The 15,837-nt window shown below is 37.3% G+C and overlaps 1 protein-coding gene across 1 annotated transcript in view; it reads right to left on the bottom strand.

Moving 5' to 3' along the window:
• Positions 1 to 1,000: 1,000 nt before the first annotated feature.
• The window catches only part of SEPTIN14 (septin 14), a 37,570-nt gene continuing 22,733 nt past the window's right edge, over positions 1,001 to 15,837 (bottom strand). The window contains exons 4-7 of the mRNA XM_034988159.1: positions 10,933 to 11,029; positions 9,482 to 9,650; positions 6,378 to 6,510; positions 1,001 to 1,389 (exon numbers count right to left, since the gene is read on the bottom strand). Of these exons, the coding sequence (XP_034844050.1) occupies positions 1,210 to 1,389; positions 6,378 to 6,510; positions 9,482 to 9,650; positions 10,933 to 11,029 (579 nt within the window). The 3' untranslated portion in view covers positions 1,001 to 1,209. The remainder of the gene's footprint in view (positions 1,390 to 6,377; positions 6,511 to 9,481; positions 9,651 to 10,932; positions 11,030 to 15,837) is intronic.

The following is a 15,837-nucleotide window of genomic DNA, read 5'->3' as shown; positions in this document are numbered from 1 at the left end:
CACTCCCTCCTCTGGATTAGAGACTGGCTGTGCTCTTACTAGTGCCCTTTGCCCCAGAAAAACAGTCCCCTGCCTTTGCAGTGCTCAGAATCTATGGTATATTCACTTCGAAAATGAGCAACCAGTTTATCCATCCCCTGCCCTCACCTTTGTCCCCTACCTATGAAAGGCCATTTGCTGGTGCCTGCAGGGTCTTTTGTCCTTGGAGAGGCAATATACCCTCTTCCAAATGTACTCCAGAAAGGGGAACAATCTCTCCTGGTACCACCCTGGTGATTGATCCCTATACCACTCTGTGTGCACTCCCAAGCCAGAGCCCTCCTTCTCTCCAGGAGTGCATGGCATAGTTCTGCTTCTACAAAAGTTATGTGCTTTCAAAATCTCTGAGCACGAGCTCCACACACTGCAGAAAAACCTGAGCCACTCAGTTCCCCCAGCAACTCAGTCTTGGTCCAAGAGATTTTCTTCTTGTGCGAACCCGACACCTCACTCTCTCAACCCCTCTCTCCTACTCTCCCTTTTCTCTCTCTGTGGAAAGTGTTCCCTCCCCTCTGCAGCACAGCAACTTTTCTCTCCCCCAATTCACTTTTATGTACCTCACACCTGCCTCCAACTATGGAGACCCTTCTTCCAATCCTCAGATCGATTTCCTGGGTGTTCCAAGTGACCTGACCTCAATACAGCTGTGTTTGGGGGACAAGGAAAGCCCAGAATCCCACTACTTCTTCACCATCTTAACTCCTCTCTCCTAAGATTAGCTTTTTATACCATATTTTATGCCTATGGCTCATGAATGAATCCCCTAGTTCTTTTTGGTTTTTTTTTTTTTTTTAAATAAATCCCCTACTTATATTTAGATATATTTAAAAATGTACACTGGAAGTGCATCCGGAGTTATGGTAAAAATAAAATCCCACAGCTAATGAACACTATTTACACTGTGCTATATATTCCTTTGACTTTTTTTTTCATTTTAGCAAATATTTATTGAGTGGAAACTCTGTGCTAGTCTTTATTATAAACACTGAGGATATAGAATCTAACAAGATGGTCAGGGTACCTGCTCTTGAGGAGTTAACATTCTAGTTGGGAAATATATACAATAAGAAAACAAATTTTAAAAATTAGTTCACTTAGGTACTATAAAGATCATCTCACAGGAAGATAGAAATGATAGGGTTCTACCATACACAGAAAGATAAAAGAAGGCTATTTCTTACGCTCTTTCTCCTTCTTTATATTGGTGCACACTTGAGTCTGTAAGGTTTCAGAAACAGCCTTCATTTTATAAAAATCTATTATTTCTTCTTCCAGTTGTCTTCTCTCCTCCTCAAGTTTCATGGTCTCCTCTTGTTGGGCTCTTTTAAGATGCTCAAACTTTTCCTGTAGCTGTGAAACAAATGTGCAGTTATGACTCAAAGTACCCTATGGTGGCACATTCCCAGGGACATGCTTGTCTTTTCTACTGGTTATCAAACATAGCCTACATCAAAGTAGAGCTTGATCTTAATGACAGTTTCAAAATTTCATATTTAAAGTAAAAAATCAGCTATAGAACTTCTTTCTTTTAATTTTAAATGTGTCCCCATTGAACCAAATGTAATAAAACACAAAGTTATGAAAAACACTTAATTGTAGAAATATTTCCTAATGAGGTATATATTTTTAACTCTACATTTTCCCATAACTCTACATTTTCCCATAAATCTCTTTGAGTAAAATTTAATATATCCAAGTCCACTAAAATTACATACATTAAAATATGACATGGATTATAAAATATTTCCTGACATTTTAATTCATAAAAGCATTTTGAAAGAAAGTCTGATAATTTCCTTGTTAAGTAATATTAGCATAATTATAGGAAGAAACAAAAATCTCATTCAGTTACTTTTTATTTGCTTCTGAGATCTTATTTTATCTGTGGGACTTAAAATGAGCTTAACTAACCATAAAAAGGAAACAATATCACCTAGAGTTTCCATTAGAGAAAGGCCTGGGTCTTTAGCATGACTTTATTCAACATAAGCATTGCTTGTATGCATCAGAGGACATATGATTTTTAAAGCTATGTCTACTGTGGCATAAAAATACATAGGACCCTTATCTTCAGTTTAACATTTTGAAAAAAAAAAACAACAACTGGGTGCTTAAACTGCCACAATATTAATTAGCTGGCTTATATAGGGCTGTGAAGAACACAAGCACGTTGTCATACTAGTGGTTCTCAACTCTAGATGACCATTAGAATCATTCAGTAAGCTTGCAAGTCTCCCAATGCACAGGTTGCACACAGATCAGTTGCATCTGACTATCTGGAGTGGAAACCTGAGTATCACTGCTTTTAGAAATTCCTAGGTGAAGTTTTTCCCGAAAAAGATGGCGGAGGAGTAGGGGAACCTATTCCAACCGGTCCCAGGAATTAAGCTGGATATCTACCAGACCACTCTGAACACCCATGAAATCAGCCTGAGATGTAAGAAGATATATCAGGATCTCTACAAACAGAATATTGCAAGGAGTTGTTTTCGAGGTATGAAGCAGGGAGCCGTCATTCTGCAGGCACATATCCAAAGATAAACGGAAGGGGTAGGGAGCCGTGAGGATCATACACTGCCGGTGATTGATAACCTCCCAGGCTGGGGACAGGGCACAGACTCGCAGACCAGTAGGAGCACGGAAAAGACTTTAGGGCAGTCCCCTGGACTGAAACCTTGAGCAGCGGGGCCGTGTGTGCAAACGGAGCAGCTGGTGGTTTTAGGAGCACAAAGGGCAGAGACGTGCCCCCATGCCCCGATCTGGAGGCAAGGACTGGGAACCCTGCTGAAGGGCGCACAACCCAGGATGCTGCAGTTTATAGCAGCACAGACAGAAATGGAGATAGTGTGGCCTGGAGAGCTCACTGAAGAACAGACTGTGATCTCTGCTCTGAGGGAGAGGGTTGAAAATGGTCTTTTCTGCTCTGACTCTCAGAAGAGATGCAGAAAGCCACCAAGGAAAGCTGCCAGAGAACAAAAGCCCCCCCAAAACGGTTTTCACTGAGCCCATCCACCCCCACAAGGGGCAGGGCAACTTTACCTAAACAGGGTTGCCTGACTAACAGCACAGCAGGGCCCTCCCCCAGAAGATAGGCTGGGAAAACAAGAGGCCAGCAACCCTAAGGTCCCTAGAAAACAGGTACATCTTGCTTTGATGGTGGTCAATAATTTGGACTCTGTATATTCCCTCAACCACCCATCAACAGAATGACTAGGAGGAGGAACCCCCAAAATAGCAAAGACTCAGAGATTATGATTTATGCCACAGATTTACAAGTGGTTACAGATATAACCAAGATGTCAGAGATGGAATTCAGGGTAGCAGTTGTGAACACAATATCTAGAATGGAGAAATTGATTAATGGCAACATAGAGTCTCTAAGGACAGAAATGAAAGCTGAACTGGCAGAACTTAAAAATGCTATCAGTGAGATCCAATCTAATCTAGATATTCTAACAGCTAGGGTAAGTGAGGCAGAAGAACGAATTAGTGACCTGGAAGACCATTTAATAGATAAAAAGGGAAAAGAGGAGGCCAGGGAAAAACAACTCAGAAACCATGAAAATGGAATCAGAGAAATAAGTGACACCAACAAACATTCCAATGTCAGAATTATTGGAATACCTGAGGGGTGGAGAGAGAGAGAGGGGACTAGAAGATATATTTGAGCAAATTGTAGCTGAGAACTTCCCTAATCTGGGGAATGAAACAAACATTCGCATCCTAGAGGCAGAGAGGACCCCACCCAAGATCAAGGAAAACAGGCCAACACCCCAGCATGTAACAGTAAAACTCACAAATCTTAGAACCAAGGATCATCTTAAGGGCAGTTAGGGGGAAGAGATTCCTTATGTACAGAGAGAGGAACATCAGGATAACATCAGACCTATCCACAGAGACCTGGCAAGCCAGAAGGGGCTGGCAAGACATATTCAGGGTACTAAAGGAGAAGAACATGAAGCCAAGAATACATTATCTGGCAAGGTTGTCATTTATAATGGATGGAGAGACGCAGAGCTTCCAAGACCGGCAGAAACTGAAAGAATATGTGACCACTAAGCCAGCCCTGCAGAAATATTAAGGGGGGTTCTATAAAAGGAGAAAGACTCCAAGAGTGACACAGAACAGATATTTACAGGGTAAAAACAGGGTCTTCACAGGCAACATGATGACAATAAATTCATATCTTTCAATAATCACTCTCAATGTGAACAGCCTAAAGATACATCCAGACTGAAAGTGAAGGGATGGAGATCCATCTTCCATGCCAACAGACTTCAAAAGAAAGCTGGGGTAGCAATTCTCATATCAGACAAATTAGATTTTAAAGTAAAGACTGTAGTTAGAGACACAGAAGGACACTACATCATTCTTTTTTTTTTTTTTAAGATTTTATTTATTTATTTGAGAGAGAGAGAATGAGAGACAGAGAGCATGAGAGGGAAGAGGGCAGAGGGAGAAGCAGACCCCCTGCTGAGCAGGGAGCCCAATGTGGGACTCGATCCCGGGACTCCAGGATCATGACCTGAGCCGAAGGCAGTCGCTTAACCAACTGAGCCACCCAGGCGCCCGACACTACATCATTCTTAAAGGGTCTATCTGACAAGAGGATCTAACAATTGTAAATATCTACGCCCCCAGCATGAGAGCAGCCACCTACATAAGCCACCTGTTAACCAAAATAAAGAGTCATATTGATAACAATACGTTAATTGTAAGAGACCTCAATACTCCACTCTCAGCAATAGACAAATCATCTAAGCAGAAAATCTACAATGAAACAAGAGCTTTGAATGACACACTGGATCAGAAGGACCTCAAAGATATATACAGAACATTCCACCCTAAAACAACTGAATACGCATTCTTCTCAAGTGCACATGGAATTTTCTCCAGAATAGACCACACACTGGGACACAAATCAGGTCTCAACAGATACCAAAAGACTGAGCTTATTCCCTGCATATTTTCAGCCCATAATGTTTTAAAGCTGGAACTCAATCACAAGAAAAAATTTGGCAGAAATTCAAACACTTGGAAGCTAAAGAGCACTCTGCTCAAGAATGTTTGGGTCAACCAAGAAATCAAAGAAGAACTTAAACAATTCATGGACGGACACATGAAAAAGTGCTCAACATCGCTCCACATCAGGGAAATCCAAATCAAAACCTCAATGAGGGCGCCTGGGTGGCTCAGTTGGTTAAGCGACTGCCTTCGGCTCAGGTCATGATCCTGGAGTCCCTGGATCGAGTCCCACATCAGGCTCCCTGCTCGGCAGGGAGTCTGCTTCTCCCTCTGACCCTCCCCCATCTCATGTGCTCTCTCTCATTCTCTCTCTGTCAAATAAATAAATAAAATCTTTAAAAAAAAACAAAAAAAAAACCTCAATGAGATACCACCTCACACCAGTCAGAATGGCTAAAATTAACAAGTCAGGAAACGACAGATATTGGCAGGGATGCGGAGAAAGGGAAACCCTCCTACACTGTTGGTGGGAATGCAAGCTGGTGCAGCCACTCTGGAAAACAGTATGGAGCTTCCTCAAAAAGTTGAAAATAGAGCTAGCATACAACCCAGCAATTGTACTACTGGGTATTTACCCCAAAGATACAAATGTAGGGATCTGAAGGGGTACATGTCCACAATAGTCAAACTGTGGAAAGAGCCAAGATGTCCATCAACAGATGAATGGATAAAGAAGATGTGGTATATATATATATATACAATGGAATATTATGCAGCCAACAAAAGGAATGAAATCTTGCCATTTGCAAGGATGTGGATGGAACTGGAGGGTATTATGCTGAGTGAAATAAGTCAGAGAAGACATGTATTATATGACCTCACTGATAGGAGGAATTCTTAATCTCAGGAAACAAACTGAGGGTTGCTGGAGTGGTGGGGGGTGGGAGGGATGAGGTGGCTGGGTGATAGACACTGCGGAGGGTATGTGCTATGGTGAGCACTGTGAATTGTGTAAGACTGTTGAATCACAGACCTGTACCTCTGAAATAAATAATACATTATATGTTAAAAAGAAATAGAAGAAGATAGCAGGAAAGGAAGAATGAAGGGGGGGAAATCGGAAGGGGAGAAGAACCATGAGAAACTATGGATGCTGAGAAACAAACTGAGGGTTCTAGAGGGGATGGGGTGGGGGGTTGGGTTAGCCTGGTGATGGGTATTAAAGAGGGCACATACTGAATGGAGCACTGGGTGTTGAACACTACATCAAAAACCAATGATGTATGGTCATTAACATAACATAATAAAAAAACCCTTAAAATTAATAATACTCCTAAAAGTGAATACAAATTATACCAGACTACTATACTTGCCTCTTTTTCAGATTCTTTAAATGTTGTTTCTTTCTCTTTTACTCGCTGCATAAACTTTTGTTTCAGTTCTTCTTCTTCCCTCTGACATTGATCATAGAACTTTTGTCTTTTGGTTTCATAGATCTCTTGAAAACTATAAAAAAATATTTTAATACTCTCATATTAAAATGGTAATATAAATAAACCTGTAAAAATATATATTGTATGATAAGTCCCATGTAAGGGCATTTACCAACATTTTCCTCATGTATAGAAATAGAAATTTTTATATCATGAGATGTAAAAAAAGTAAGGTGTAGTATTGAAGAATATATAGACAGTATGCCTGAAAAGTACTAGAATTTTGAAACAATTATATTACTGATTTCTTGTTACCACCACTTTTCAATATATCACACTTCTTCACATCTTTTGATAATAAAATTTGGGGAAACCTCCACTTTATAAGGTTCTTATTTAAAATAAAGCCACGCAGGGATGCCTGGGTGGGTCAGTTGGTTAAGTGTCTGCCTTTGGCTCAGGTCATGATCCTAGAGCTCTGGGATTGAGTCCCACATCAGGCTCCTTGCTCAACAGGAAGCCTGCTTCTCCCTCGGCCTGCCACTCCCCCCTGCTTGTGCTCTCTCTCTCTCTCTGATAAATAAATAAATAAAATCTTTTAAAAATAAAAATAAAATAAAATAAAGCCAGGCATCCTAATAATAATAATAATAATAATAATAATAATAATAATAATAATAGTATAATACTGGCACAAAAATGGAACATAGTAGAGAGCCCAAAAACAAACCCAGGTTTATATGGTCAATTAATCTATGACAAAGGAGGCAAGAATATACAATGGGGGAAAGACAGTCTCTTCAATAATTGGTACTGGAAAACTGAACAGCTATATGCAAAAGTATGAAACTGGACCAGTTTCTTATACCATACATAAAAAGAACCTCAAAATTAATTAAATATCAAAATGTGAAACCTGAAACCATAAAACTCCCTGAAGAAAACATAAGCAGCAATCTCCTGGACATTGGTCAACATTTTCTACCAACATTTTTCTAGCTATGTCTCCTAAGGCAAAAGAAACGAAAGCAAACATAAATTATTATGACTACACCAAAATAAAAGCCTTTTGTACAGTGGAGGAAACCATCAACAAAATGGAAAGGTAACCTACTGAATGGGAAAAAAAAACATTTGCAGGGAAGCCTGGGTGGCTCAGATGGTTAAGCATCTGCCTTCGGCTCAAGTCATGATCCCAGGGTCCTGCGATCGAGCCCCACATCAGGCTCTCTGCTCAGCTGGGAGCCTACTTCTCCCTCTCCCTCTGCCTCTCCCCCTGCTTGTGATCGCTCTCTCTCTGTCAAATAAATAAATAAAATCTTTAAAGAAAAACATTTGCAAATGTTCTTTATGTATTTTGGTTATTAACCTTTTATCAGATATAAGAACTTATATGACTCAACACTAAAAAAAAAAACTGATAAAAAATGGGCAGAGAACATGAATAGAGATTTTTCCAATGAAAATATACAGATGGCCAAAAAACACATGAAAAAATGCTCAACATTACTATCATCAGGGAAATGCAAATCAAACCACAATGAGATATCATCTTACATCTGTCAGAATTGCTAGAATCAAAAAGACAAAAATAAAAAAATGTTGATGAGGATGTGGCAAAGAGGAACCTTCATGCACTGTTGGCTGGAATGTAAATTGGTGCAGCCACTGTAGAAAAAAGTATGGAGGTTCCTTAAAAAATTAAAAATAGAAATATCATAGGTTCTAGTAATTCCACTACTGTTTATTTACCCAAAGAAAATGAAAACACTAATTTGAAAAAAATATATGAATCTTTATGTTTATTTCAGCATTATTTACCATAGCCAAGATATGGAGGCAACCTAATTTTCCATCAATAGATGAATGGATAAATAAGATGTGGTGTGTGTGTGCGTGTGTGAAAAGAATCTCGCTATTTGTGACATGAATGGACCTAGACAGTACTATGCTAAGGGAAATATTAGACATAGAAAGAAAAATACCATATAATTTCATTTATATGTGGAATCTAAAAAACAAAGCAAATGAATAAACAAACAAACAAGAAAAGGAGAAACAAGAATAAATACAGAGAACAAACTGGTGATTGCCAAAGGGAAAGGTAATGGGAGATTGGCAAAATGGGCAAAAGGGAGCAGGAAGTACAGGCTTCTGGTTATGGTATAAATAAGTCATGGGGATGAAAGGTACAGCGTAGGAAATATAGTCAGTGGTATTATAATAGTGTTCTATGGTGACAAATGGTAGCTACACTTGTAGTGAGCATAGCATAATGTATAAAGTTATCAAATAATTATGTGTACATCTGAGAGTAATGTAATATTGGGTATCAACTATACTTCATTTTTTTAAATTGACTTTGAGAGTAAAAAAAAAATCTGGTTTCCACAACATTTTTATTAAAAAGCCCATCTCTTCTCCCAAAATAAAACTATAAAAATTAAGTCAGGCATCTTTCAAAATTTAATTCAGTTAAGATAGCCAGTTCAATTTTGGTTGTCTTCAACCTAAAAAATCAATATACCTGGATCATACTACACTATCATCCTTTGCAGTACAAATCCTATTCCTCTTAAATATATCTAAATACACCTGCTCTCTAACTATTTTCACTTGACTTCCACAATGTTACTGTTGCTTTTCCTCTTTCCTTCATCCAACATTCAATGTCCTTTGCCATCCTTCTCAATATCCTTTGCCAGCCTTTATCAGTCTTTGCCAATATTTGAAAATCTCCTCCATGAACATCTATTTCATATAAAATACAAAAATAAAAACAAAATAATATTTTTCTTTTGGATACACATTTCAGCATATACACATATTGAATACTCATATTTGAGTATATAAATGGGCCTTTGAATTACATTGCTGCTAATAACTCTATCCATCTAAGTCTGATGATTAAAAAACATACAATTCAGGATGACCCAGAATGTGAAATGTACAGTTATTCTCATTCCCAAATGATTGAATCTCATGGTTGTAAGGGATTTCTAAATCACCCATTAGCTTGTTCTGACAAGATCTCCTCAACTCACCTAAGTGGCTTGTTGTCTGGGCTGACATCAGTAAAGTCCATTTTCTTCAGTTTGCAGCACCTATAACGTTCATAGTGCTGAATGTGGGTTTGTTCTTTCAGGTCTTCTGTATTTATACAAAGAAGCATATCCCGGAGCTTGACAAAATCACAGTGATTTTCATTTTCCACTAGGCAGAAAAATAAGAAAGCAACAACACTCATTATCCACCCTTGGCACACAATAAGTATTCCTGAGTGAATGTATGCATGAAAAACACATTTAAAATAACAGCTAAGAGGTTGTCATAATTAATAGATCTAATTCTTTGTAATTGTAACTATGATTATATGGTACATATCTATTATAGACAGAGTTTATTTTTGGATCAGGAAATTTGCTTTAATTTATTGGCCAAAATATAAATAGGAAACGGTGAATTAACATGTTATATTAGTGTATGGCATAGTTTTTTGTTAATAATTGTTAGTATTTTACAAACTGCTCCCAAGGTATTTCACAGAGCACTAACAAAGAATGTAATATAATTTCACTAAAGTAAATAATTTCATTAATCCTGCTACCATGAAGGCATTAAAATTATGCATGTTTTAGTTCTCAAATACTATTTATACCCCATATTTATGAAACCAAATTAGTTAATATTTAAAATCAATCAATAAATTTACATGGCTCTCTCCTGTGTTTGTCATATCCGGACTACTGAGAACTATATATATTTTATTGTGCATGATATTGCAACCAAATTTAGTATTCATTAAAATATATTATTTTGTGTTTCATAAATTTAATTTTTAATATATCAATTAATAAAACAACATTTTGGAAACTAGCACAAGTGGAAATAATCCAATCCCCAGTAATTTGCATTACAACTATATAAACCAGAGAATACATGATTGCCTGTTAGAGTATTTCAACTCATCACAATGTTAGATAACTAATATAAATATTTAAGCATAATTTTTCTAAAGGTAAATTACATTTCTTTATTTTAAATATAGTTAACCATTTTTTTGTCTAGTGAGCACTTAAACATGCCTTATAAATTAAGTAGTAATTAATTTATGTAACAGGTTTTAACACTAGTATTTATGCTTTAATGTTGCTCAAAGTTCTTTTGTTCAAAGCACTTTCCAACATTCTGAATGTAATTATTTATGCATATAGAGATACTATGCATATGTCAGATTGGGGTAAATGAGGAGGTTCTACCAAACCTCTGTGAATTTTTGTCTAAAGCACCACCTAGCAAACTCTTAGGAGAATGAATTATAGTCAAAGTAAGAATTCGCTTAAATGGAAAATAATTTGTGCTCTTCATTAGTAACCCTTAATTTACTGTTTAGCAACAATTACCAACATTGACTCAAGTTAAAATATTTTAAGACTATAAGAATACACACACACACACTTTCCAAAGCAAGCCTGCTCACTTTCATCACATTTACCTTGTAAAACTCCCCAAGGGTACTGACGGCCTCTGACCATTCTTTTTCCAACTTTCACTTCATCCATACTCCCTACTACAGCAAAAGGTAATTGTCCCTAAAAGTAAGAACAACTTTAATTATGTTCCCTTATAACAACATGGCCTACTCTGTTCTTTCTTTCTTTCTTTTTTTTTTAGGGAGAAAAACAAATTAGATTTTAATTTTTTTTTATTATGTTACTTATTTCTGTTATGGGAATCGATAGAGAGAAGAATATCATAATAAGTTTATTCAAACAAGGCATCTACCCTGTCTCAGATTTTAAGACTTAGTAGTAAATATGTTCAAATTAATTTTTGCAAGCATTATCATCAGGCCATGCACACAACTGAAAACTATCTACTGAGTAGAGCCTAAAGCAAGGGGTTCTGCTGTGGGGAATACAAATAAAAAATATTTTTACTAGATACAAATTTTTTCACATTATCTTTACCCTGAAATACAAACATGTTGAGGAAATATGTAAACCACTTTTAACTCCAGTATACAAGTTAAAATGGAAAATACTAAGAAAAAATTATAGGGGCGCCTGGGTGGCTCAGTCGTTAAGCTTCTTCCTTCCGCTCAGGTCATGATCCCATGGTCCTGGGATTGAGTCCCACATGGGGCTTCCTGCTCCGTGGGAAGCCTGCTTCTCTCTCTCCCACTCTCCCTGCTTGTGTTCCCTCTCTCACTGTGTCTCTCTCTGTCAAATAAATAAAATCTTTAAAAAAAAGAAAAAAACTATAATAATTAGTTAATGGGTATACAATTAGAGTATACTAATAAATATACTCTATACATCTCAATGAATTCTAAATAAAATTAAAGGGTCACTCTGGGAGGTGAGAGTCAGAGGGATCTGAAAATTAATGTGTAACCCAAGGGAGATTGGGGAAGATGATAAGAAGAACAATCATAGGTAAAATAAGGTTTTGAGCAGGATGTAAAGACAGCAGAAATATGCAAGATAAATTCATGATCTGTCAGAAGTTACATAGACTGAATAGAAGGGTTGATATACAAGAAATGTCAATGATAAAAATTATTAAGCATCATTTTAAATATTTAATAATTAACAGTATTTAATTTATTAATTTTGGTTAAAAAATATTCCCTATGAATCCCTAGAGGTAAAATTAGAGAGGTCAAAATCTTTAAGACAAAATCTAAAGAAAATATAACACAGAAGAATAAATAAAAATCTTACATTACTCAGCTTTTCAATTCAGAAAACTAGTTTGTGAAATCTTAAAATAAATGGTGTATGAAAAATAACAAAAGAAAATGGAAGAAACAGAATTAGTACTTATTTGTTATATCTAGATACCGTGTATCAGGGACTTTGCAAGAAGTTTTACAAGAAGCCTCAATAGTCGAATCAGTGATCCCATAGTATATATAAGTTAACAGGCTCAGGGAAGATAGGAATTGTATAAGATCCTGTGGATTTTTTGAATAGTTTTACTCTTTTTTAAAGTTTTTATTTAAGTTTCAGTTAGTTAACATATAGTGTAATATTAATTTCAGGTGTACAATGTAGTGATTCAACACCTCCATACAACACTTGGTGCTCATCACAATGCACTCCCTAATCCCCATCACCTATTTAACCCATCCTCCAACCCATCTCCCCTCTGATAACCATCAGTTTGTTATCAAATAGTTAAGAGTCTGTTTCTTGGCTTCTCTCTCTCTCTCTTTCTTTTTCCTTTACTCATTTGTCTTGTTTCTTAAATTCCACATATGAGTGAAATCATATGGTATATGTCTTTTTCTGGCTAACTTACTTCCCTTGGCATTATACTCTCTAGCTCTATCCATGTCATGGCAAATAGCAAGATTTCATTCTTCTTATGGCTGAATAACATTCCATTGTATATATGAACCACATCTTCTTTATCCATTCATCTATTGATGGACAAGTGGGCTGCTTCCATAATTTGGCTATTGTAAATAATGCTGCTATAAACATACAGGTGCATGTATCCCTTTGAATTAGGGTGTGTTGTTTTTTTTTTAAATGTTGGGGGTAAATACCAAATAGTGCAACTACTGGATCATAGGATAGCTCTATTTTTAACTTTCTGAGGAATTTACATACTGTTTTCCCTATTTTGCTTCTTATATTCCAGTTTTCTTTTTGTTTCCTTTACATCTTTTATTAAAGATTTTATTTAATTATTTGACAGAGAGAGACACAAGCAGGGGGAGTGGGAGAGGGAGAAGCAGGCTTCCTGTGGAGCAGGGAGCTCGATGTGGGGCTTGGTCCCAGGATCCTGGGATCATGACCTGAGCCGAAGGCAGATACTTAACAGCTGAGCCACCCAGGCACCCCTCCATTTACAACTTAAATGTTTTTTCATACCTTCACTTTTAATCTGTGTGTGTCTTTAGGTCTGAAGTGAATCTCTTATAGAAAATACATGGGTCTTGCTTTTTTTTTTTTTTTTTGCCATTTTAACCATTTTATTATTTTTTAAATTTAATTTAATTTTATTATGTTATGTTAGTCACCATACAATACATCATTAGTTTTTGATGTAGTGATCCACGATTCATTGTTTTCGTATAACACCCAGTGCTCCATGCAGTACGTGCCCTCCTTAATACCCATCACCTGACTAACCCATCCCCCCAACCCCTCCCCTCTAAAACCCTCAGTTTGTTTCTCGTGTCCATGGTCTCTCATGGTTCCTCTCTCCCTCCGATTCCCCCTCTTCATTTTTCCCTTCCTTCTCCTAATGTCCTCCATGCTATTCCTTATGTTCCACATATAAGTGAAACCATATGATAATTGACTTTCTCAGCTTGACTTATTTCACTTAGCATAATCTCCTCCAGTCCCCTCCATGTTGATGTAAAATTTGGGTATTCCTCCTTTCTGATGGCTGAGTAATATTCCATTGTATATATGGACCACAGCTTCTTTATCCATTCATCTGGTCTTGCTTTTTTATACGTCCAGTAATTCTGTCTTTGGATTATTTAAAACATTTACCTTTAGAGTGATTAATGATAATAAGTACTTATTACCAGTTATTGTTTTACAGTTGTTTTTATAGTTCTCTCATCCTTCCTCCTTCTGTTGCATTCTTCCCTTATGGTTTAATGTTTTTCTCTAGTGTTATTCTTCTATTTCTTTTTCTTTTTACTATCTATTTTAGATTTTTTATTTTTTTTACCATTAGTTTTATATATAATATCTTATGTGTATAGTAGCTTATATTAAGTTGATGGTCATTTAAGTTTGAACCCATCTTAAAAGAACCAAATTTCTATTCCCCCTCACCACATTTTAAATATATGGTGTCATACTTTACATCCTTTTATCTTATGAATTCTTGACTCATATTTGTGGATAGGATGATATGGGTTTTTTTGGTTTGTTCTGTTTTGTTTAAATTCAAGTTAGTTAACATATAATGTATTATTAGTTTCAGGGAGAGAATTCGGTGATTCATCAGTTGCATGTAACACTCAGTGCTCATTATATCAAGTGCCCTCCCTAATGCCCATCACCAAATTGCCCCATCACCCAAATTAACCCATCCCCCAACCCATCTCCCATCTGATAACCATCAGTTTGTTATCAAATAGTTAAGAGTCTGTTTCTTGGGGCGCCTGGGTGGCTCAGTTGTTAAGCGTCTGCCTTCGGCTCAGGTCATGATCCCAGAGTCCTGGGATCGAGCTGCGCATCGGGCTCCCTGCTCAGCGGGAAGCCTGCTTCTCCCTCTCCCACTCCCCCTGCTTGTGTTCCCTCTCTCACTGTGTCTCTATCTGTCAAATAAATAAATTAAAAAAAAAAAAAGAGTCTGTTTCTTGGCTCCAGCAACCCTCAGTTCATTCCATATAGTTAAGAGTCACATCTGTTGTTTCCTGACTTGTTAATTTTATCCATTCTGACCAGTGTGAGGTGGTATCTCATTGTGGTTTTGATTTGTATTTCCCTGATGCCGAGTGATGTTCAGCATTTTTTCATGTGCCTGTTGGACATTTGTATATCTTCTCTGGAGAAATGTCTGTTCACGTCTTCTGCCCATTTCATGACTGGATTATTTGGTTTTTGGCTGTTGTATTTGATAAGTTCTTTATAGATTTTTGATACTAGCCCTTTATCTGATATGTCATTTGCAAATATCTTCTCCCATTCCATAGGTTGCCTTTTAGTTTTGTTGTTTCCTTTGCTGTACAGAAGCTTTTTATCCTGATGAAGTCCCAAAAGTTCATTTTTGCTTTTGTTTCCTTTGCCTTTGGAGGCATGTCTAGGAAGAAGTTCCTGGGGACAAGGTGAAACAGGTTGCTACTTGTGTTCTCCTCTAGGATTTTGATGGATTCCTGTGTCACATTTAGGTCTTTCACCCATTTTGAATTTTTTTTTTAAAGATTTTATTTTATTTATTTGACAGAGAGAGACACAGTGAGAGAGGGAACACAAGCAGGGGGTAGTGAGAGAGGGAGAAGGAGGCTTCCCGCCGAGCAGGGAGCCCGATGTGGGGCTCGATCCCAGGACCCCGGGATCATGACCTGAGCTGAAGACAGATGCTTAATGACTGAGCCACCCAGGTGCCCCTCCATTTTGAATTTTTAAAAAGATTTTACTTACTTATTTGACATAAAGAGAGAGAGACAGAGCACAAGCAAGGGGAGTAGGAGAGGGAGAGGCAGACTCCCCGCCGAGTCAGGAGCTTGATGCAGGGCTCAATCCCAAGACTCTGGGATCACGACCTGAGCCAAAGGCAGATGCTCAACAGACTGAGCCATACAGGCACTCCTGAATTTATTTTTGTGTATGGTGTAAGTAGTCCAGTTTCATTCTCCTGCATGTAGCTGTCCAACTTTCCCAACACCATTTGTTGAAAGATTGTCTTTTTTCTATTAGAT

This window comes from Mirounga leonina, unplaced genomic scaffold, assembly GCF_011800145.1.
Source record: "Mirounga leonina isolate KUSES-001 unplaced genomic scaffold, KU_Mleo_1.0 Mir_454, whole genome shotgun sequence".
In the NCBI taxonomy this organism is placed as follows: Eukaryota; Metazoa; Chordata; class Mammalia; order Carnivora; family Phocidae; genus Mirounga; species Mirounga leonina.
Note: the sequence above shows the minus strand (reverse complement) of the source record. Positions and strands in the feature narration are given on the sequence as shown.